At 37.0% G+C, this 21,651-nt stretch overlaps 5 protein-coding genes across 5 annotated transcripts; 1 reads left to right on the forward strand and 4 right to left on the reverse strand.

Moving 5' to 3' along the window:
• Positions 1–1,228: 1,228 nt before the first annotated feature.
• On the reverse strand, positions 1,229–4,977 carry LOC141596217 (flavin mononucleotide hydrolase 1, chloroplatic-like). Its single transcript, XM_074416321.1, has 7 exons — positions 4,700–4,977; positions 3,411–3,486; positions 2,711–2,762; positions 2,357–2,471; positions 2,168–2,238; positions 1,891–1,978; positions 1,229–1,540 (listed from the first exon to the last, which is right to left on the reverse strand). The coding sequence occupies exons 1-7, from the start codon at positions 4,912–4,914 to the stop codon at positions 1,408–1,410; spliced, it is 750 nt and encodes a 249-aa protein (XP_074272422.1). The 5' UTR covers positions 4,915–4,977; the 3' UTR covers positions 1,229–1,407.
• Positions 4,978–7,798: 2,821 nt separating this feature from the next.
• LOC141596218 (protein TRIGALACTOSYLDIACYLGLYCEROL 3, chloroplastic-like) lies at positions 7,799–12,787 on the forward strand. Its single transcript, XM_074416322.1, has 10 exons — positions 7,799–8,344; positions 9,406–9,534; positions 9,668–9,763; positions 9,999–10,082; positions 10,163–10,224; positions 10,325–10,400; positions 10,530–10,637; positions 11,777–11,952; positions 12,038–12,122; positions 12,356–12,787. The coding sequence occupies exons 1-10, from the start codon at positions 8,108–8,110 to the stop codon at positions 12,392–12,394; spliced, it is 1,092 nt and encodes a 363-aa protein (XP_074272423.1). The 5' UTR covers positions 7,799–8,107; the 3' UTR covers positions 12,395–12,787.
• Positions 12,788–13,389: 602 nt separating this feature from the next.
• On the reverse strand, positions 13,390–14,574 carry LOC141594540 (putative F-box protein At3g52320). Its single transcript, XM_074414551.1, has one exon. The coding sequence runs from the start codon at positions 14,572–14,574 to the stop codon at positions 13,390–13,392; it is 1,185 nt and encodes a 394-aa protein (XP_074270652.1).
• A 945-nt stretch (positions 14,575–15,519) lies between these two features.
• LOC141594541 (putative F-box protein At1g46984) lies at positions 15,520–16,659 on the reverse strand. The gene has a single exon (XM_074414552.1). It carries the CDS (start codon positions 16,657–16,659, stop codon positions 15,520–15,522), a length of 1,140 nt encoding a protein of 379 aa, XP_074270653.1.
• Positions 16,660–17,331: 672 nt separating this feature from the next.
• On the reverse strand, positions 17,332–18,575 carry LOC141594542 (putative F-box protein At1g60370). Its single transcript, XM_074414553.1, has one exon. It carries the CDS (start codon positions 18,502–18,504, stop codon positions 17,332–17,334), a length of 1,173 nt encoding a protein of 390 aa, XP_074270654.1. The 5' UTR covers positions 18,505–18,575.
• Positions 18,576–21,651: the final 3,076 nt, after the last annotated feature.

Genomic DNA, 21,651 nt, shown 5'->3' on the forward strand with positions numbered 1-21,651 from the left:
TCTTCGCTACCTTCAAGGCACTCAAACCTACGGTATCCAGCTCTATCACAACTCGCCCATATGTCTTCATGCTTTCTGTGATACTGACTTCGCTAGAGACAAAGATAACTACATATCCACCACCGGCTACGTCATCTATCTCGGCCGTAATCCCATCTCATGGTCCTCCAAGAAACAACGAGGTCTTGCTCTCTCCACCACCGAGGCTGAATTTCGAGCTGTAGCTTCTGTCACCACCGAAACACTATGGCTCCGCAATCTACTCACTGAACTCAAGATCACCACCACAAAACCTCCGGCTCTTTATTGTGACAATATGTCTGCAACGCTCTATGCAAAGAATCCAGTCTTTCACTCACGAATGAAGCACATGGCATTATCCTTCCATTTCGTCCGTGAACACCTTCATCTTGGTAACATTCGCATTCAACACATTGCAAGCAAGGACCAACTCGCTGACGCCCTTACTAAACCACTCCACAAACATCGCTTTCATGATCTACGGAGCCAAGATTGGACTCCTTCCTCCGACGTCCATCTTGAGGGGGCGTATTAACAATATCCTTGCACAATCTTCTGAGGCTGCAAATATAGAAAATAAATCAAGTCAATCAATCACATAATCAAGTGATATGTTCATATTGTAATTATAGGAACAAATAATTTAGAGGCTCCCTTTCTTTACCTTAATTAGGATTGCTAACTTGTATAAATACTCATGTATGCAGTTGATTCATTATACATTCAATATACATCATTCTCTAAGTCTTATATGGTATTAGAGCCAGTGTGACCGAAGGTCAGCACAACTAACCACTCTTCAAGCCCAACGGGCATTTGAGTGAGGGAGCGTAATAAGAATATTTATAATAGTTGGGCCTCAACCATAACCTTAAGGTTTTGGTTGAGTTGATTCATCTATCAAAAAGAATATGGGTTTTGAATTTAGTCTATCATAGTTTTAAAGTAGAGTTGTTTACGAGTTGTCTGTCCATTGAACTTGTTCCATTCAATTTCAAAATAAACAGATACAAGAAGCTCTCACAAAAGATGTTGTTAGGATTGGAATTTCGAAAGAATAACAGCAATCTTGAACTTAAGGGTAGTTCGAGACTTGGAGAGCAAAAAGAAGTGGATGTTTCATGTGTTTTGAGATTTATTTGCAGGTTCATTCTTTCGAAGAATGAAGTTTTCTTTTATTTCACTCGGATTGTTCCATGACGCAGATGCCAACAGCCGAGTAAGAATCACCGTGTATATATATGTACGAGAACATTTACATGAATGGTGCCAGAAAATGTGTAAATGGCAACAAAAATAATTAACAGCCACTGAAGTTCAGTGAAAGAAGAATATAAGAAATTACGCCGAAAAAATTACAGATAATGTCTTTTCTTATGAGTTGGCTCATCCAGTTGAAGTGAGCTCCTCCGAAGAAATATTGACACCAAGGGACGAGAGTTCCAGACGTAACACATCTGCGTCTTTAAATTGTAGTCCGACCATTCCAGCATTCACTGCTCCCTCGATATTTTTCATCCTGTTATCAACCACCCATTACAGCAATAAGATGCAGGAAAATCCTAGTTGCTCGATCTTTGCATACCATAGAATGACCACATGTACTCGTAGATATTCCACTATTTAAGTGCAGAAAAATTTACAAAGTATATACGACAATTTAGGGTTGTCTCGTCCAAGACTGTCTGACTAACCTACGAGTGCCAACTACGAATAATGCTTTAACTTGTATTTTTTGAGTTCTTAATGTCATGTGACGACATTTTCCGTATATGCAATTTGCAGATGTGAGGTTCAATTGTCAGATTGACAAAAGGGTTTGAAGTGCGAGATCTCAAGCAAATTTTTACCAATCAGAAAATACTTTACCTATCATCTACAAAGATACAGCTTCCTGGTTCAACCTCGAGGATTCTTAGAACTTCACTATAAAATTCAGGATCTGGTTTCTGTTTTCCTGTAATTAACACACAAGAACAAAAAGGCGGCAGTTTTAGATGAGCACAATATTCGTCTTTCTTATCTATCGGTGCTCTGAAGAAAGGGAAAATAATCATCTTCACAACAGCAGAGAGAATAACAGCTGAAACATTTCAATTAGGCAGTGTATCGTGTATCTGACAGTCTAACATGAAGGGTAGTATACCTATTGTACAGGAGCAGAACGTCCACGACAAGTAATTTGACAGTTTTAACTTCTCCTCAATCATTTGGTACCTGTAAGCAACCAATTCAAGAATACATGATTATGTTTGGTTACTTGAAACCACATTAGAAGCAAGAGTACACAGTATACACTATACACCATAAAAAAAAATTAGTAAACATCGACTACCAGATCGGGTAATTCGTAAAAGCATGCATTTCATAGTTATTGTGTTTCAAAGAACTGAGCAATCCTTCAACACCATCTATGTAGGAATAACCATTTTTCATGCACATTTTTAAGCCTGCAGAGAAAAATCGAGTCCAGTTATTATCAGTTAACATGGCATAAATCTAGCACAAATGACAAAGCAGCCAAAGGAGCAAGAACAAAACTAGGGCATAGCCGCATAGATGACAAATTTATATGATCCTAACGAGTTAATGACTATCAGAAGCAGGGTACTTTCATGATTCCAAGTGGTAAGTTATAAATTAACAGTCAAAAACTATCTGTAAGGTGGAGTAAAGAAAAATGGCCAACCTTCCGAATCGAAGTGTCTTCCGTCTTTAAAGAACTTTCTAGCCAATTCATCCTGCACAGAGCAAATAGCAACTCAACTCAACTCAAATAGTATATAGGAGATTCTACCACATACTCCGTAGTCCATACTAGATGTTAGCTTAACGCATTAACCAAATAATTAAGAGCTTGCATCGCGTCCAAATTCCAAACAAGAAATACTTCAGCCATTTTCAGAGACGAATTTGACTTAAGTCAACAATCAGTATCTTATTCCAATCTAAGGCTGTTACTTGTTGCACCAAATATACCCTACTCTAAGTCACCCGCCGAGATGGAGAAGACCTTGTGCACAATGTACACCATGCACCATAGTCCATACAGCAACATGTTCCATATGTTTTGTGATGTCACATTGTCACTACCGGTCCGCCACCATAAACAACGCTAATCCAATGCATGTAAGGAGGCAATGTTGGAAAATTTCGAAATTTTTAGTTTAAGATTTTCGAATTTTTTCGAGGTCCCCTTATAATATTACCCTTTCGCCCCTGCTGAAAATTTTCGCCTCACATAAAATCCTGGCTCCGCACTCCCAGTTAAAAGAGAGTTTCTATAGGTCAAGCAACATTCCAGATTTGACAGAACAGTTCAGATACAGGAAGCAAAGAAAGTTAGATACAGTAGCACTAATCACCGTTCAATATGCATACAAGTATACCTCATCAATCAATCCTTTTTCAAACTCATTCCAGGCAGTTGGATGCTTGCACTCCAGCAATTCTTTCATGGGCATGCTGAGTAAGAAATCCAATATGTATAAGACAACAGCTGAACTCACTTGCAACTTGAAAAAACGACCTACAAGCTAACACTAGATTCTAGCTCGCTACAACAGATAAATCCGTGGTAATAGCATAAACCAGAAACAATTGAGCCGAGGGTCTTAGTAATCGGTCTGAACCAACATAATGTACCAAAGAACCTTGTTTACAAAGCATATTAGTATCGGGTGCCAAATCAAAGTCAATACACTAGGGATACACAGGCCCGGCAATTGCTTGGCATACTGCAAGGATTCACTCTTTCCAATTCATAATTTCATAACTTCCACAAGTTTACACCTCATTACCCCCTAAAAATCATCAAAAAGCTACTGAAATGTACAATAACATACTTCCTCCATCTCGGACAATAGTTATTTATTCCTTATTATTACGTGAGGGGAATTTCAAACAAAGATAACTATTAATCAGGACGGACGGAGTACAAAAACAGACCATCCCTTCAGATTGTTCGTTCCATGAGCTGAGCTACTGAAATGTAACATTCAAGCTAAAATTAATGGCAATTTCAAACAAAATGTACTCCCTCCATCCCGATCATTTGTTTGCCTTTGATTTTGGCACAAAGACCGAGGAAAGAGGAGGACGCCAATTATTAGATGACAAGTGTACCAAATCGAGTGTAGAGGATCTAATTGCCCATCAATGGCATTCTTAAAACAGAAAGGCAAACAATTGACGGAGAGAACCCAAAATAGAATATACAAATAAATAACCAAGACGGAGGGAGTAACATTCAAGCTAAAATTAATGGCAATTTCTCAAAATTGAGTGTGGAGGATACAATTGTCTATCAAAGACATTCCTAAAACAGAAAGTCAAACAATTGACTGAGCCCAGAATGGAATAGACAAATAAATGACCAAGACGGGAGTAACATTCAAGCTAAAATTAATGGCAATTTCTCAACTTTAGTCAAAATCAAACATACCCTTTAAAAATCACACTGACCAATCATCAAACAAAAACAACGACATTACTCCCGTACTTTAAGCGCGTTCGGATATACGCAGCCTTACCTTTATGTTAACAAGACAAAGAGGCTGTTTCCGAATAACCCAACATCAAACAATTGACAAAAATGCTAAATTTCCCAACTTTTCCCATAAAAGTAAACATTATCCATCACATACAAACATAAACATGAAAATGTGAAGAAAAATACCCAAAAAATTGAGGAATATCCTGATAGAATGGGTCACGAACAATGGTATCCATAACATCAAAAAGCAAAACAGGAAGCTTTCTATTCACATTTGTAGTAGAAAAGTTTTGATTTTTATTAACTTGCATGATTACTGAAGATCCAAGTTTTGATTTTGATTGGTTTAATGAGTGTTTTAGATTGAATGGAGTAATGGGTTTGACTTGAAGGGCCATTTAGTATTTGATTTTTGTACTATTTTTGTTCAGCTGTGACAGTTTAATTGCTTATGGAGTAATGACTAATGAGTATGATGAGATATTGCTTGTATCCGTATCCATATCCATATCCGTATCTGTATATGTATACGGAGTAGTATTATTTTAGAATCGCCGCGATTTTAGAATTGATCGGATAAAGTCGGATCGATTTGAGTTGTGGGTTAAATTCAAGTTCTCTAGATTTGGATGTGGCTCAGTTCTTTGGGTTGGACTAGTTTTCCGAGGTTTTAGTCGTATATAATTATGTATATATAATCGTTTTTATACAAATACTAATATCTATAATCATAGGCATTAATAAAATGATTTTTTAATTCTTTGAGGTTTATTATTACGTCAAATATATACTATGTTTCATCCGATTTGAAGTATGATTGGTATTTAGATTGTTTTTGTTCCATTCGCGCCGAGTTGTTTTAATTCGGGTTGTACTGACATCAGGTTAATTTGAGTCATGCGCAGTCAAATCCTATCTAGTAGGGTCATTTAAGGTTGTGGGTGTTATATTTGGTTGGGTTTGAGTGTTATAAGTTAAGTTGGTCCGACTCTTTAATCAAGTTTATTTCAAATTTTAATCAAGCTAATTAGAATATGAAAAATATACCGTCATTACCGTGTAGATATGAACCACGTTGTTTCAAATTCCTATTTTATCCCCATCCTATCAACTCTTCAACTCTTACTAGGGTAAAGTCTTATTCCTATCGAGTTTGAACCAGCTTATGTCTAATACTATAGTCATGTTCAAGTAATCAAGTTAATATCAATCAACGTATGCAATTAGGTGTCAAATGATTTCACATCAAATCGTGTTGATTTTGATCATTTTCTTTGGACGTAATTTAAACTCATTTTTGTTCAGTTCATTTCAACTCTATTAAGTTCATTCAATTTAGCTCCAAATTTAATTCAGCTTTATTTAGTTCACTTCAATTCAATTCACTGCCAAAAAAATAGGGCCTCCGGCCTCCGCATCCTAACTCCTAAGAGCATCTTCAATGGTAAGCTAGTTGCTACTAGCTTACCTTTGCCACCTTATATTTTTAAGCTACAACAATTTTAAGCTACAAAATATTACAATGGTTTAGGCAATTTAATAGTAGCTTGATTGGACCCACTTAACACATTTTTCTAATTATTTATTCAATTTCCAAATTTCCAATTAAAATTAAATATTGGGATTTTCTCATTTATACCCTTCTATTATTGACATTTCTCACTTGTACCCTCACGTATTTCAAAAGCCCACATATACCCTCAACCTTGCAAATGACTTCCATCCGTGACCAAAGGTGGTATTCCGTTAGTTAAAAACTGTTAAGTTATGATTTCACAGTTAATTAATCTCAAATCAATCTCAATTAATCCTTAATACTACATAATTATAATGAAATAAAAATAAAGTACTAATTTTGTTAAAGAAGACCCTCAAATCCCCAATCACCAACTTCACTCACTACCACCGGCATCTTATCACCTTCAACCACCGTCATCACAACTCAGCCTACTTTTGCCATTGAACCCCTTCGTCACACCTCGCAATAAAGTTACCGATCCGACCGCGCGCACCCTTCCTTGGTGTCGTCTCACAGTATCCCTCCCATTCAACGTCGCACCGAGGCGGTAGAATACATCATTTTTTCATAGATTAGGAGATAGTAGTAGTTGGGGAGATTGGTGGTATTTGGAGAGAAGGGCAAAATTGTGGTCGAGGGCGAAGGACTATGCCGGCAGAGTAAGGTAAACCAGACTACTTTTGTAGGGTCGTCACCGATGGGAATGTTGGTGGAATGGTGGGGGTGGTCGTCCGTGGGTTTGTCGGGCGGGGGTGGGTTGTGGAGGACTCTGGTGGTTGTAGTGGGTTGTGGGTTGTGGGTTGTGGGTTGTGGGTTGTGGTTGTGGTTGTGGTGGGTTAGGAGCTGCTTTATTGTTTTTCAAAATGAATATGCTAATTTATAATGTATAAGTAGGATTTAGAGATACTTGAGGTTGATTAGCAATTAATAATATGCAATATCAGCCTTTAACGGATTAAAGTTGACGGAATTTAACTTTTGGTCGTAAATGAGGGTCACTTACAAAGTTGAGGGTATATATGGGCTTTTGAAATACGCAAGGGTACAGGTGAGAAAAGTCAATAACAGAAGGGTACAAATGAGAATTTCCCTTAAATATTTATTAATGGAATAACTATTTTCTTATTTGTCATATTTCACTTGTGGGTCCATTTAAGCAAGTAGTTCCATGAGAGCATCCACAATGGTAAACTAGTTGCTACTAGCTTACTTTTACCACATAAGATTTTCAAGATAGAATATTTTTAAGCTACAAACTACTATAATGGTAAGCTACTAGCTTAGTGTTGTGGCTTAAATACACCATATGTCAACTACTTTCCACAACACTCTTTTAATTAATACATTTACTTATTTTACCTATAAAATAAAAATTAAAAATATTTAAGTGTTGTTTTAATTGGTAGATTTTTTCTTGTGGGCCCATTTGAGCTACTAGCTCCATGAAGAGCTACTAGCTCAATTTAAGCTATTACATGTAAAATGTTCAAATGGTTAAGCAAGTAGCTTGAAAACTTTTTTATTTGCAAGCAAGTCCTTTTACTTAACCATTAGAGATGCTCTGAAGCTACTAGCTCAAAATTATTTGAGCAAAGCTAATATACATGGGCAACTCCAATGGTTGAGCTACTAGCTTGCAATTTTAATTGTGCAAGCAAGTCCCTAACTTAAATCATTGGAGATGCTCTAAGATGATCTTATATTATCGGGATCTAACCTGGTCCAATATCCGAATACTCCAATCAATTCTCATGGAGTCCGGTCGGGTTTGCCCCAACCTCAAAGGGCCAAGTATGACAATCACCAAAACAAACCAAGATTATGTTCTTCCCCAAATCACATTAATCACTCTAACCCCACCAATTAATCACCAGAATTCACCCCCAAATTTCTGGGTTTCCTCGTTGAATCTTCGAGACTTCAATTACATTCATGGATTCCTTTTAATTTTATAATTCCTTCCTCAATTCTATCTCAATTCCATCAAAATCAAATACCCTAATTCCACATTAAATTACCAAGAATCACCCCTTTTCAATCACAATAACATAATTTATTTTTTTAAGCAAGAAATGGTTTTTTCATTAAGCTCACCTTTGCAATCACCACCTTATTATAAAGTATTAGGTGTAAGGAGTACGGTCCTCCCGGAGGACACACGGATTTTTCCTTTATCTAGTTTATCTACTGGTATTAATATTATTTCCAACATTTCAAATTATTGGGTTTATAGGCAGAAGAAAATTGTGTGTTCTTGTATCACACCTTCAAAGAATTTGAGTGATGGGGTTTCTTCCTTGAAATTAAGTGTGAGTAGCATAATTTGATGTTTAGAATTAGTGATTTAGGTAATTTATTTGTTTTTATAATATGGGTTTGGATCATAGTTTGATGATATTGTGTTTGTATTGTTATTTGATGTAATTGAGGGTAAATACCATGTTAGGTTTTGGATCATAGTTTGATGATAATGTGTTTGGATTGTTCGTCCATGTAATTGAGTGTAAATAGCATGATTTGGTGTGTAGAAATCAGTGATTTAGTTGAAGTATGTGTTTTTGTAATGTGGGTTTGGATCATAGTTTGATGTTGTATTTGGATTGTTATTTGATGTAATTAAGTGTAAATACCATGTTAGGTTTTGGATCATAGTTTGATGATAATGTGTTTGGATTGTTCGTCGACGTAATCGAGTGTAAATAGCATGATTTGATTTGTTGAAATTAGTGATTTAGTTGATGTGTTTTTGTAATGTGGGTTTGGATCATAGTTTGATGATATTGTGTTTGGATTGTTATTTGATGAAATTAAGTGTAAATACCATGTTAGGTTTTGGATCATAGTTTGATGATAATGTGTTTGGGTTGTTCGTCGACATAATTGAGTGTAAATAGCTTGATTTGATGTGTAGAAATTAGTGATTTTGTCGATGTATATGTTTTTGTAATGTGGGTTTGGATCATAGTTGGATGATGTTGTATTTGGATTATTTGATGTAATTAAGTGTAAGTAGCATGATTTGATGTATATAAATTAGTGATTTGATGTATATAAATTATTTGATGTCAATTTAGGTGTTTTTATAATATGGGTTTCAATCATTGTTTGATGATAGTGTATTTGGATTTTTATTCACTTATTTGATGTGATTGTTTTTAGTGACGGAGATAGGATTTGAGACGAATGTTGATAAAATGTTATATGGAGGCGAATAAGTGATACAATGAAGTAGTTTAGAAAAAAAGATTGTTTTTTTAACTAATGAACTCATAGTTTACATGGCCAAGATCCCATCTCTCTTGTTCTGCCCTTGGTTGGTTTTTAATCGGGCGATTTAATTGTGTTGGTAATACATTTATTGTGGTAACAGGATTCTTTTGATATGAAGATGATGAATTATAGTGAAGAATTTGAGGATGATTCTGATGTGCTTATTGAGTGTAGAAATGTCTACAAGTCTTTTGGGGAGAAACACATACTAAGAGGTGTTAGCTTCAAGGTGCATAATTATGTTCTCCGATCCTACTCTTATTATTGATATATGAAATTAGGTATTAAGATATATGCTTATTAATTTGAAGATTCTCGGATCATACTGCTCAAGTGTTCATGTTGATTAGAATTGCTTGTAGATTAGACATGGCGAAGCCGTTGGCATAATCGGGCCATCTGGTACTGGAAAGTCGACTATTTTGAAGATTATTGCTGGACTTCTTGCTCCAGATCAGGTAAAAGACTTGCTCCTAGTGGTTCATAAGTCCGAAGGAGGTCGCAACCTTAACAGTTAACACCAATTGACGATAGGAGTAGCTACTATATTAAAAAGTTGTCAACTTTCTCTGTTTTATTTCAACGTATGACACTCGTATAGTTGTATGTGACATTATGCGGGTTAGAGTCAATTTTCAGCACTTGCAGTTTATTCACGTGAACTACCAGAGTGATTGTTGTTGTGCTTGACAGGGGGAGGTTTACATTCGAGGGAAAAGGAGAGACGGATTGATTAGTGACGACGAGGCCTCAATATCAGGGCTTCGCATTGGCTTGGTAATTGTACTGACATATTTGCATTTTGTTGTTGGTGTGATTTTATGCGTTTGCTGAGGTTTGTATGTTTTGGGTGTCAGGTCTTTCAAAGTGCTGCATTGTTCGATTCCCTATCTGTGCGTGAAAATGTTGGTTTCCTTCTGTGAGAGACTGCCCTTATATTGTAGTTTATTTGGTATATTTTAAATTCTTACCGATTGTTATTAATGCTTACCCACATTTTTACTCATCTCTATGGTTAGGTATGAAAACTCTAGAATGCCAGATGATCAAATATCAGACCTGGTAACTGAAACGTTGGCTGCAGTCGGCCTGAAGGCATGTCTTAATCAATGAACTTTAGTTTTTTTTGGTCAATTTTTAGCCTATTGGTTATTGCTTCTCGGCCTTTTCTCTTCAACTGTAAAGATTCTGAACAACAGTAGAAAATGCTATGGCTATGTGCAGGGAGTTGAAGAACGGTTACCTTCTGAGCTGTCTGGTGGGATGAAAAAACGAGTTGCTTTGGCTCGTTCAATCATATTTGACACCACAAAGAACGCTGTGGAGCCTGAGGTGTGATTTTTTATCTATGGCTATGGATGTGTGGTGTTATCTTTTTGATGTGTGGAGTTTGATTTCTCACACGACATATTTAGGGGGCGTTTGGTGATTTCTCACATGACTTATTTAGGGGGTGTTTGGTATGGGGGTGTTAGGAAAGGAAAAGGGAATCAAATACTTCCATCCCTCTGTGAGCGTTTGAGTGATTTAATCGTTCCCTTTCCCCTCTCCATTACTCGTAATTCCTCTACACTCATTCCCTCCACCCCAAGGTTTTCCCATTCCCTTCCCCTCTTCATCCCACCATCCCCAACTCCCCAAGACCCCAACCTACCAACCATCAACAACCACACCCTAATGAACCACCAGTCCACTAATTCACGCTGGCGACCTCCACTATCACACCGGCGAGTTCAGTACCATCGGCTGCCAGCGACCTGCCTTTATTCACGCCGGCGAGACGGTGATCCCACCACTTTTACCGGCAGGCTACCAGATCCGGCTATTTCCTCCAATAACCTCAGAAAAACCCTTTTTCGGGGTGGGGGAGGCTGTTTCCCATACGGGACTGGGTTTTCCTAGGGAGGGTGTCGTGTTTGGTGTTGGGGCTTGATGGGTTTTTGATGGTGGTGGTGGATATCCGGTTTGACTTTTGAGGGTGGTGGTTGAAGATGATTCCTTTTCCCATTGTATTCATACCAAACACTAGCATATTTGGGGTAATCCCTTTCCTTTCTTCTCCTTTCCTTTCCCTCCATTCCCTTTCCCATTATATTTCTTTTCATTAATTCTACTTTTTCAACTTTTCCTTTTTATTTTATTTTACATTTTTATTTTAAAAATAAAACTTGGTTTACTTATCATGCTATTTTCTCTATTCTTTATTCCACTACTCAATCCTATTGAGCCTATAGTTCCCCTTTCTCTAATATATGTGAGGAGTATTACAATGAAAGGCGAACTACAGGCTGAATAGGAGGGAGTATGGTTTTTCAACTTTTTTTTACTTAAATTCCCGTATATACTATATTGTGGAATGTGGAGCCCTATTGGATACCCTAGATGGTTTCAGATGATGATTCATGCTGGCCGACCCCAAAGCATTTGGGACTAAGGTTCTGATTTGACTTCTTTTGGACTACCCATGGCAGGTTCTCTTGTATGATGAACCAACAGCTGGACTTGACCCAATTGCATCAACCGTAGTTGAAGATCTTATTCGTTCAGTTCATTTAAAAGGTGAAGACGCTGCTGGGAAGACTGGGAATGTGGCATCTTATGTAGTTGTTACTCACCAACACAGTACCATCCGCAGAGCTGTTGATAGGTAATTATTTTTTTGACCAATCACTTTGCACAGAGTTGAAAACATGTATTTTCATTCACATAATAGAGTATTTCGATTGGTTCAGATTGATCTTTCTTTACGAGGGAAAGATTGTATGGGAAGGATTGACGCATGAGTTTAGCGCATCAACAAATCCCATTGTTCAACAGGTATCTTTGAATCTTTTAAACTAGATCGTCTTTATCATCTATAGACTATTGCTATCAAAATGTTTCCGGCTTTAAAATGATCTTACCCGTCATCAAAGGGTTGAGTTAGACCTTCGAATTCCTTGAGAATTGTCGAGGATTTGGGTTCTTTGAAGTGGAAATGTTAATTCCGAGTTTGGTTGTTTGTAGGGTTTTCGTTGCTTGACTATTTCACTTTATTGCTTTATATTCAGTTTGCAACCGGGAGTTTGGAAGGTCCAATCAAGTATTAACACATACATCTCGAAACAACTCTAGCTAATCGGATACAGAAGGCAAAAATTAAGTGCATTATGTGGAGAACAAGATGCTCTACTGTATGTTTTGTCCATCAATGTTTTCGGCATATAGAACGATTGTACGTGACTGAAACCTTGAACAGAAAGTGAAGCGACAATGCTTGCACGATCCAACTGCGCATGGCTCGTGAAATTTTCGTATAGGATGGCGGATTCAACAATGTGGTTTCTCCCATTTGGGTGTATGTCAACTCTTTTCTGTAAGGTCATTTTTGTCTGAACCTCTGTTTTCAGCAAATGCTGGTCAGTCATTCATGTCTTTCATATTAATTGTTCTTTTCGGAAAATCAGCTAGTCTTCCTTTACACACGGAGGTATCCTTCTTAATATTCTCCATGCATTCTTATAGTCTCCCTTGTGACGGACATATCTTATCTACCTATGTGGTGATGTGGATGATACTTGATCCGCCACAAGCTCGTGACGGATATCGGCCGTTACAAATGAGAATTTGTGCTGAAACTTAGTCAATGTTATATTAAATTTATGTTATTCAATACTTAATTCCCTACTTTTTTTTTGGAGAATTTTATTTTATTATTTTTTGGTTCAAATGAACGCAACTTGTGTGGTTGGTGAGAATTGAACCCCCAACTTCGTGGTTGGGATAAGAGAGCACTTGAGCTAACTCTTGTACTCTTATTTTATTTTTATTATGAAATGAGATTTTATTTTATTTTAGAGCAAGTGTGAGATAAGGAATCGGATGTACACATTTTTTTCCCTTGTGTTAACGACACAAACATCTGAATAAAATATAATGAAAATTGAATCGAAATTGCATTTGAATGATTGTTGTCTCATATTAAAAAGTTAAATCTAATAAGATAAATCATGATCAGCATGATTCTTGATGCTGTCAAATTAAAAACATCGGTCTGATTCTTTAAATTTGGAATACTCCGTATACATGAAAACTATATAACATGCTACTCTATGGCGAAATCCTCAAGATCATCCAATAAATACCAAGAACACTCGTGATCGGAATCAATCGATGTAGAATATTGTATCAGGGTGCTACCACCTGCAACAGGGATCCCATAAAAGCCGTAAATTACCCCTGTGGGAAAATCAGAAGTAGTAAAAATCCTCCTCTTCCAAGCCGCATTCGGATTTTTATGGTTAAATAATGTCCATTGTTCAACTTCTACCTCTCCAGTGTCATAAATTTCCATCTTGCAAATAAACAGAGTTGGGCACTCTTTCAAAAATGTGAAATAGTATCTGAATGTCCCATCTCTCATGGGTGTCGTGACAAGCTCGGATCTCTCGAACGCCTCACGATTCAAATCAAAAGAACCAACGGTTAGCACACTAACATTATCGATTGTATTTTTATGGACCCAATAAATCACTTCATCTAAACAAAGGCTATTGATGATAGTCCGCCGAGGCGATTTTTTAATCAGTGAATTAGGTAAACACTTGTAGTTTATTGGGTTCCAATGTTTCAATCCAACGGTCAATATCGCGGCCCTGGTTGTAGTACCCTCTTTCCTTGTGCTTTCGTAAATAATACTCAAAACTTTGAATACCTTATGTACAGGATCAAACCCTAATGCATACCAAAGTCTGAAAGGACCCTTGGACTTGATAGTTATTGTTGGAAGACGGATAAAATCCCGAGTTTTTATGTTTATAAGACCGGCAAACGTTGAATCTCTATCGAAGAGACAAATTAGGTCCTTGCATATATTGGACATGTAAAAATAATTAGTCATAGGAAAATCATCGAAATATACGTCCCGCCCTCTGACCAGAGAGCCAGCTGTTTTAGGGGTGTTGTCATCGTTGAGGTCGAATGAGATAACCGAGCCTTTTCTCCAATTACTAAAGCGTGCCACGTAGGCAAGTTTTGAATGTTTATCATACGAACGAGAGTGTTTAACCAAGAATGCTTGTATGGTTAACGTATCATTCCAGTGTTTCGAAACATACTGGCACTTTGACAATGACTTGGGTGGCAGCCTTGACAAGATATCGAGTTGAATTTCTTCAGGAATGTCTGCATTTGATACATCACTCGTATTGCACTCCTGTCTTGTAACTTCGCCTTGAACTTTATGCTCAACATTCATCTCCATGGAACTATCGACTATGCAAGTATTCATAATTATGAAAGAAACAAGATTAAATTTGCTATGATAAAAGTAATTGTGTCCAAAACAAGCCGGCTTCAAAGAGTATTTGTACTAGCAATTCCCTTTCTTAATCCTATTAGAATTTTAACAATTTTCTTTAAATTAGAATTGATAGTATCTTGACGCAGAGCAATCTTTCCTTAAATTAGATAGAAAACTAAATATCAGAAGTAGACCTGTCAAAAACTGACTCGACCTGACAATAATCCAAAATAACCCGTATTTTTCAACTCAAACTCGAAAAAGTCATGGTAAATTATGTAAAAGAAAGTTATAAACAAATCGGAGAAAATTAAAAGTCGTTGATCTATCCGTTTTTGACCCTATCTCAACTCGAAACCCGTATAAACTTGACCCCTATTTTATCGACACCCAACTCGAATTCTACCAGAACTCAAAATTACCCAACCTATAACCCGCCCCTCCAACCCATTTAACATGTCAAATTAGAGAACCTTTTTTTCATTAGGGATTATTTACAAAACAATTTAACATCAAAATAGAGTCAGTTTTTTAATTTTTTTTTTGGCGTGTTTATTCAAAGGCGATAGCGGCTTTCGCACAAATTACGGTCCCTGCCCACCCTGTAGCCGCTGTCCAGGACATCGGCTTTTAGATTGAACTGACAACAGCAACATTTGTTTCTGTTGGAGACGAAGCTAAAGTTTGTGTACTCTAACAAAGTTTTTAAACTAAAATCTCGGAAGCCGTCAGCACTACTGATAATTGAATTGAATTGTTGCATCTGCAGGTAATGGTATTACAGTAGCTAGTCATAATTTTCCAATAATTGTACCTTGAACCAATTTGAAAGACCTAGGACTTACTCGATACATAGAAATTAATTATCGATGTTTTACTTGTTGACTATAAAAGTCAAATGAGAAAAATAAAAGAGGATATATACACGGAGTATTATTCTAAGGCGAACTTCTCAAGATCATACCATAAATACCAAGAACACTCGGAATTAATCCATATCGAAAATTGTAGCAGGGTGCTACCACCTGCAACAGCTTTTTGAGATATCTCATCTAAACTTTGAGGTACCATTATTGGAAAATTATGACTAGTAATATTCCTCATTTTCCAAGCCGCATTCGGATTTTTATGGTTAAATAATGTCCATTGTTCTACCTCTTGAGTGTCATCACTTTTAATCTTCCAAATGAACAGAGTTGGGCGCTCTTTCAAAGATGTCAAATAGAATCTAAATAGCTTATCGCTCATGGGTGTCGTCACATGCTCATATTCTTTGAACACCTCACGATTCAAATCAAAAGCAACAACAGTTAGCACAATAAGATTATCGATTGCATAGTTAGGAACCCAATAAATCACCCCATCAAGACAAATGCTATTGATGGTAATCCACAAAGGCGGCGACTTCTTGATCAGTGAACTAGGTAAATATTTGTAGTCTATTGGGTTCCAATATTTCGATCCAACGGTCAATATCGCGGCCTTGGTTGTACTTCCGTAAATAATACTCAGAACTTTGAATACCTTATGTACAGGATCAAATCCTAATACATACCAAGATTTGAAAAGTTCCTCAGACTTCATAGTTATTGTAGGAAGATGGGTAAAATCTCGGGTTTTTAAGTTTATAAGACCGGAACGCATTGAATATGGATTGAAGAGACAAATTAGGTCGTTGCATATATTGGACATATAATAATTGTTCATAGGAAAATCATCAGTGAAATATACATCATTCGCTCTGATCCGAAATTCAGTTGTTTTGGGGGTGTTGTCATCGTTGAGGTCGAATGAGATAACCGAGCCTTTTCTCCAACTATTCAAGGGTGCCACGAAGCCAAGTTTTGAATGTTTATCAGACGAACGAGAGTGTTTAAGCAAGAATGTTTTTATGGTTAATGTATCATTCCAGTGTTTCGAAACAAACCTGCATCTTAACAATGATTTCGGTGTCAACCGTGACAAAATATCAATCTGAATTTCTTCAGGAATGTCTACAAATGATGCATCACTCGTATTGCAATTCCGTCTTCTAACGTTGCCTTTAATCTTTTGCTCAACATTCATCTCCATGGAACTACCGACTATGCAAGCATCCGGAAACTAATAATTGTTAGCTATGCAAAGGGTATTTGTATTAGCTATGCAACTATGCAACTATTCCTAATTCCCTTTCCTAATCATGATAGAATTCTAACAATTTTCCTAAACACAATTCGGAAACTAATATTTGTTATGATAGAGACTATGCAAGTATTCATAATTTTGAAAGAAACAATACTCAGTTTGTTATGATCAAAACATAATAATAATAATAAGATAGAGAACTAAATATCAGAGGTAGACTTGTCAAAATCTGACACGACCTAACAATAATCCAAAATAACCCGTATTGTTCAACCCAGATTCGAAAAAGTCATGGTAAGTTTTTATCATTTAAAATATTAAAATTTTTTAGAAGGAAGTTGTAATTGAATGGAGAAAAACGTCATTGATCTACCCGTTTTTGACCCTATCTTGACTCGAAACCTGTATAAACTTGACCTGTATTTTATCGACACTATATGTATTCTACCAGAACCCGAAATTACCTAACTTGTAATTCGCCCGTCTGACTGGTCTAATTAGAGAACTCCATAACACAATGTTTGTGAAGTGCATCGATCTAACAAACACCGATAAATTTACCATAACAAAATCTCGAAGCCTATATCATTCACATAGGCAAATTAAAACTATAACATGTTACTCTATGGCGAAATTCTCAAGATCATACGATACATAATAAGAACACTTGGAATCAATTGATGCTGAATATTGTAGCAGGGTGCTACCACCTGCAGCAGGTATATCATAAGAGCCGTAACACACCGTAATGGGAAAATTATGATAGGTAAAATTCCTCCTTTTCCAAGCTGCATTTGGATTTTTATGGTCGAATAATGTCCATTGTTCTACCTCTTCAGTGTCGTCATCTTTATTAATCTTCCAAATCAATAGAGTTGGACGCTCTTTCAAAGATGTCAAATAGTATCTTAATATAGTACCTCTCGCGTGCCTCGTGACAAGCTCGATATCTCTAAACGCCTCCCGACTCAAATCAAACGCAACAACGGTTAGCACATTAAAATTATTGATTGTAGTTTCAAGGACCCAATAGATCACCCCATTAACACAAACGCTCTCTTTCCAAAACCAAAAAATGTTGTTGGTCAATGAACTAGGTAAACTTTGATACTCTATCGGGTTCCAATATTTTGATCCGACTGTCAATACCGCGACCATGCTTATAGCATAATCTTCGTTTTCTCTTTTGTGAATAACACAAAGAACTTTGAATACCTTATGTACAGGATCAAACCCTAATGCAGTCCGAGATATGAGCATAGACTTGTTAGTTATTGCAGGAAGCTGGGTAAATTCCCGGGTTTTTATGTTTAATAGACTGAAACTCGATGAAAATGGCCTATTTCTAACGAGACAAATTAGGTCGTTGCATATATTGGACATGAAAGAATAATAATTGATAAGAAAATCAATGAAATATACATCCTTCACTCTCACAAGAGAGCCAGTTGTTTTGGGGGTATTGTCATCGTTGAGCTCAAACGAGATAATCGATTTTTTTCTACAAAATCTCGAGCGTAACGCAAACCCAAGTTTAGGATGTTTATCATACGAAAGAGAGTGTCTAATCAAGAATGCTTGTATTGTTAAAGTAGTATACCAGTGTTTGGAAACACGCTTGAATCTCGACAATGACTCTGGTGGCAGCCGCGACAAGATATCAATCTGAATTTCTTCAGGAATGTCTGCATTTGATGCATCACCCGTATTGGAATTCCGTCTTTTTAATCCGCCTTCAATCTTTTGCTCTACATCGACCTCCATGGAACTATCAACTTTGCAAGCATCCATATTTCAACTCACAAGATCGCTGTTATTCGATCAAAACCGCGAAAGAACCAGAAAGGAACAATTACTCAGAACTTTTGTTATATACGATTAAGGCAGCCACGAAGTATTTAATGAAATTGTCACTTGAAAATTCTATCATATATAGTTATATACTCCGTATCTTTTTATATAATAATTATATTATATTATTGTGTTTATCTCATCACTTATTTCTTTCCTAGTTTCATTAGTGTACAATCTCTCGAGATTTGCTTGTTACTGCTAGCTAGAGCTGGCAAGTCTGGCCCGACCTGAACCTGAGCAAACCCGACCCGGTAGAATCTGAGGATAATGCGACCTGAAATCGACACGACACAACCCGATAAGCAGTGACCTGAATCCGACCCGATGACAACCTGATCAGTATTGACCCGATTAAATTAATGACCCGATAATTATTAAGCTCTTAGAGTCTATTTTAGGGGGCGGATGTTCATAGCCTTGCCCTTCGAGTCTATTTTAGATCGATCCATAATAAATATTGTATCGAAAATTGCATCAAATAACTACTACTTCACATTCATCCTAATCCAGAACTAAAGAACAGAATCTTCTGATAAGGTAAATGTTTCAATGTCTCATACATGCATGTAATGCTATTACAAAAATCTCGGAAGCCATCAGCACTCTACTGATAATTTAGGTAGCACGAACACTCCGCCTAATCAGTCGTCTCGTATCCAACACCGTACTGTGTGGAACCCCGACACACGTCTAAACGTGTTGGACACCTATAAAACCGTGTCTAACTTTCGTCATTTATTATGGCACGTGTTCGACGCGTGTCCATGGTATTTGGGCACGTGTCTGACGCGTGTCTGTGGTATTCGATAATTCGAACATCATTTGGGGTGAATGATATTCTTTAAACGAGAAATGAGCTATCGAAAGAGATTAATTAAAAGATGTGTTAGGATGGCAAAATGAAAATGAAGTATAGTCAAGGCCAAGTTTTGCCTTCACAAAATAAAAAGCGGACATTTATAGCTATAAAATATATTAAATTTAAACATGTGTCGTGTCCTACATTTTATGGGATGACGTGTCACGTGTCCATGTCGTGTCCGTATTCGTGTCCATGTCCGTTTTAGTGCTACCTAGCTAGCAGTGATAATTTAATTGTTCCATCTGTAGGTATATAGTAGCAAGTTAACCTGTCACTTAATGATCTGATCGAATTCTCGGTGATGGTAACAATTTCTTTTGTTAAGGATAGATAATTCAACAATAACAATCAGGGAACCGTACTTACGGAAAAAAAACAATCAGGGAACTGTAATCAAGAATACAACATTTTTTTTTGTCAGAAGTACTTAAATTAAAGGGAAAGAAAGAAGTTCAAATACATAATGGGGGCGGGTCGGGAGAAAGTGGCGTACTAGCCAAAATAAAGTCTAAATTACAAAAGTCCATTTCAAATAAAGGGGCATGCGCCCAAATGAAGCTCCCATTACAAGAGCTAGTCTTTGATGGCAAATTTAGCAATGGCGTCCACTACTTTATTCGCCGATCTCTTCTCAAAAATTATCTTCAAAGCCTAACATTCACTTAATTAGACAAATGGAAACACTATATTGATATACATGAAAACTATAACATGTTGGTCTATGGTGACGCCGTGCCCAAAATAGCCCACGTCCAGCCTATACGACCAATATTTGATTAACATTGCCGTGCGTCTGATAGTTTGCCTATACTTGGTTGATATAAAGGCGCTAATAAAGCAAACTCTAGTTCCGGAGTATATGATTAATATGATTGACATGCATAAATATAAAAACCGATAAACCATAACTTTCGACCTGCCACGTTGATATAGGACTTACTTGATACTAAGAAATAAATTATCGAAGTTTTACGTTGTTGACCATTAAAGTCAAATGAGGACAATATAAGAGATACAAAGTGTTACTCTAAGGCGAATTTCTCAAGATCATACAATTTATACGGAGACCAAGACACATCCTTTGGGACATTTACGAAACCTCCAAGCGAAACTTCATTACGCCGTACCTGACGTAGCAGGATGCTACCTCCTGCAACACAATTCCAACGACTGCCGTAATTCAAGTTTTTGAGAAAACCATGTGCAATAAAACGCCTCCAATTCCAAGTAACATTCGGATTTTTATGGTTAAACAATGTAAACTGTTGTATCTCATCACTTCCTTCCTTCCAAACGAACAGAGTCGGGCACCCTTTCAAGGATGTCAAATAGTACTTGAATGTCCCAACATCCTCGGCAAACAGCTCGTAATCTCTGAACGTCTCGTGATTCAGATCAAAAGCAACAACGGTTAACATAATAGCATTTTGATCAATTTTAGTTTCATTGATCCAATAAATCACTCCATCAAGACAAAAGCTATTGTTGCTACTCCAATAAATCGCGTCCTCCGTCACTGAACAAGGTAAACATTCATACTCAATTGGTTTCCAATTTCTCGATCCAAGAGTCAATATCCCGGCCTTGGTCCCACACCCTTTGCTTCGATCATTAATACTCAGAATCTTGAATACCTTATTTACAGGATCAAACCCTAATGCATACCAAAATCTCATTAATGGATCCATATACTCATCCATAGTCATTCTTTGGAAGACGGATATAATCCCGAGTTCTTACGTTTAAAAGACCGACACTCTTTGAAGAGTTATTAAAAAGACAAACGAGGTCATTGCATATATTCGAGTTGTAACAATAATCCCCGGCCGTGAGACGATGACTGAAATATTCCTGATACCCTATTAATACCTCCTCTCTCCCGACGCCTATGAAACTATTATCAGTCAGGTCGAATGAGATAATTTTGTTCCATCTCGAAACCGTATTGTTTTCCAGTGCCAGTGCCACAAAGGCAAGTTCTGAATGTTTATCATATGAACGAGAGTGTTTAAGCAAGAATGCTTGTATGGTTAAGTCTGCAGATGATACATCACTCACATTAAACGTTAAACCTCGCAAGATCACTCGACTAAGACGGTTGTAAAACTCGCAAGATAATTTAACTAAGACGGTTGCTATTTCCATCATGACCGCGAAAGGATACGAAAAGCGACAATACTCAAATTAAGGCAGCCAAAAAGGGTATTTGTACTAGGTATTGG

Source organism: Silene latifolia, chromosome 8 (assembly GCF_048544455.1).
Source record: "Silene latifolia isolate original U9 population chromosome 8, ASM4854445v1, whole genome shotgun sequence".
NCBI classification, from domain to species: domain Eukaryota; kingdom Viridiplantae; phylum Streptophyta; class Magnoliopsida; order Caryophyllales; family Caryophyllaceae; genus Silene; species Silene latifolia.

Bases quoted from the DNA above. Each gene is read 5' to 3' on its own strand.
- LOC141594540 (XM_074414551.1), bottom strand. From the start codon at position 14,574: ATGAATACTTGCATAGTCGATAGTTCCATGGAGATGAATGTTGAGCAT.
- LOC141596217 (XM_074416321.1), bottom strand. From the start codon at position 4,914: ATGGCCCTTCAAGTCAAACCCATTACTCCATTCAATCTAAAACACTCA. The intron at 2,472-2,710 runs GTTGGCCATTTT...TTTTCTCTGCAG, and splicing joins AAGACACTTCGATTCGGAAG to GCTTAAAAATGTGCATGAAA. The intron at 2,239-2,356 runs GTAGTCGATGTT...GGTTGCTTACAG, and splicing joins TTTACGAATTACCCGATCTG to GTACCAAATGATTGAGGAGA.
- LOC141594542 (XM_074414553.1), bottom strand. From the start codon at position 18,504: ATGGATGCTTGCAAAGTTGATAGTTCCATGGAGGTCGATGTAGAGCAA.
- LOC141596218 (XM_074416322.1), top strand. From the start codon at position 8,108: ATGGTTTTTTCATTAAGCTCACCTTTGCAATCACCACCTTATTATAAA. The intron at 8,345-9,405 runs GTGAGTAGCATA...TTGTGGTAACAG, and splicing joins TTTCTTCCTTGAAATTAAGT to GATTCTTTTGATATGAAGAT. The intron at 9,764-9,998 runs GTAAAAGACTTG...TGTGCTTGACAG, and splicing joins GACTTCTTGCTCCAGATCAG to GGGGAGGTTTACATTCGAGG.
- LOC141594541 (XM_074414552.1), bottom strand. From the start codon at position 16,659: ATGGAGATGAATGTTGAGCAAAAGATTAAAGGCAACGTTAGAAGACGG.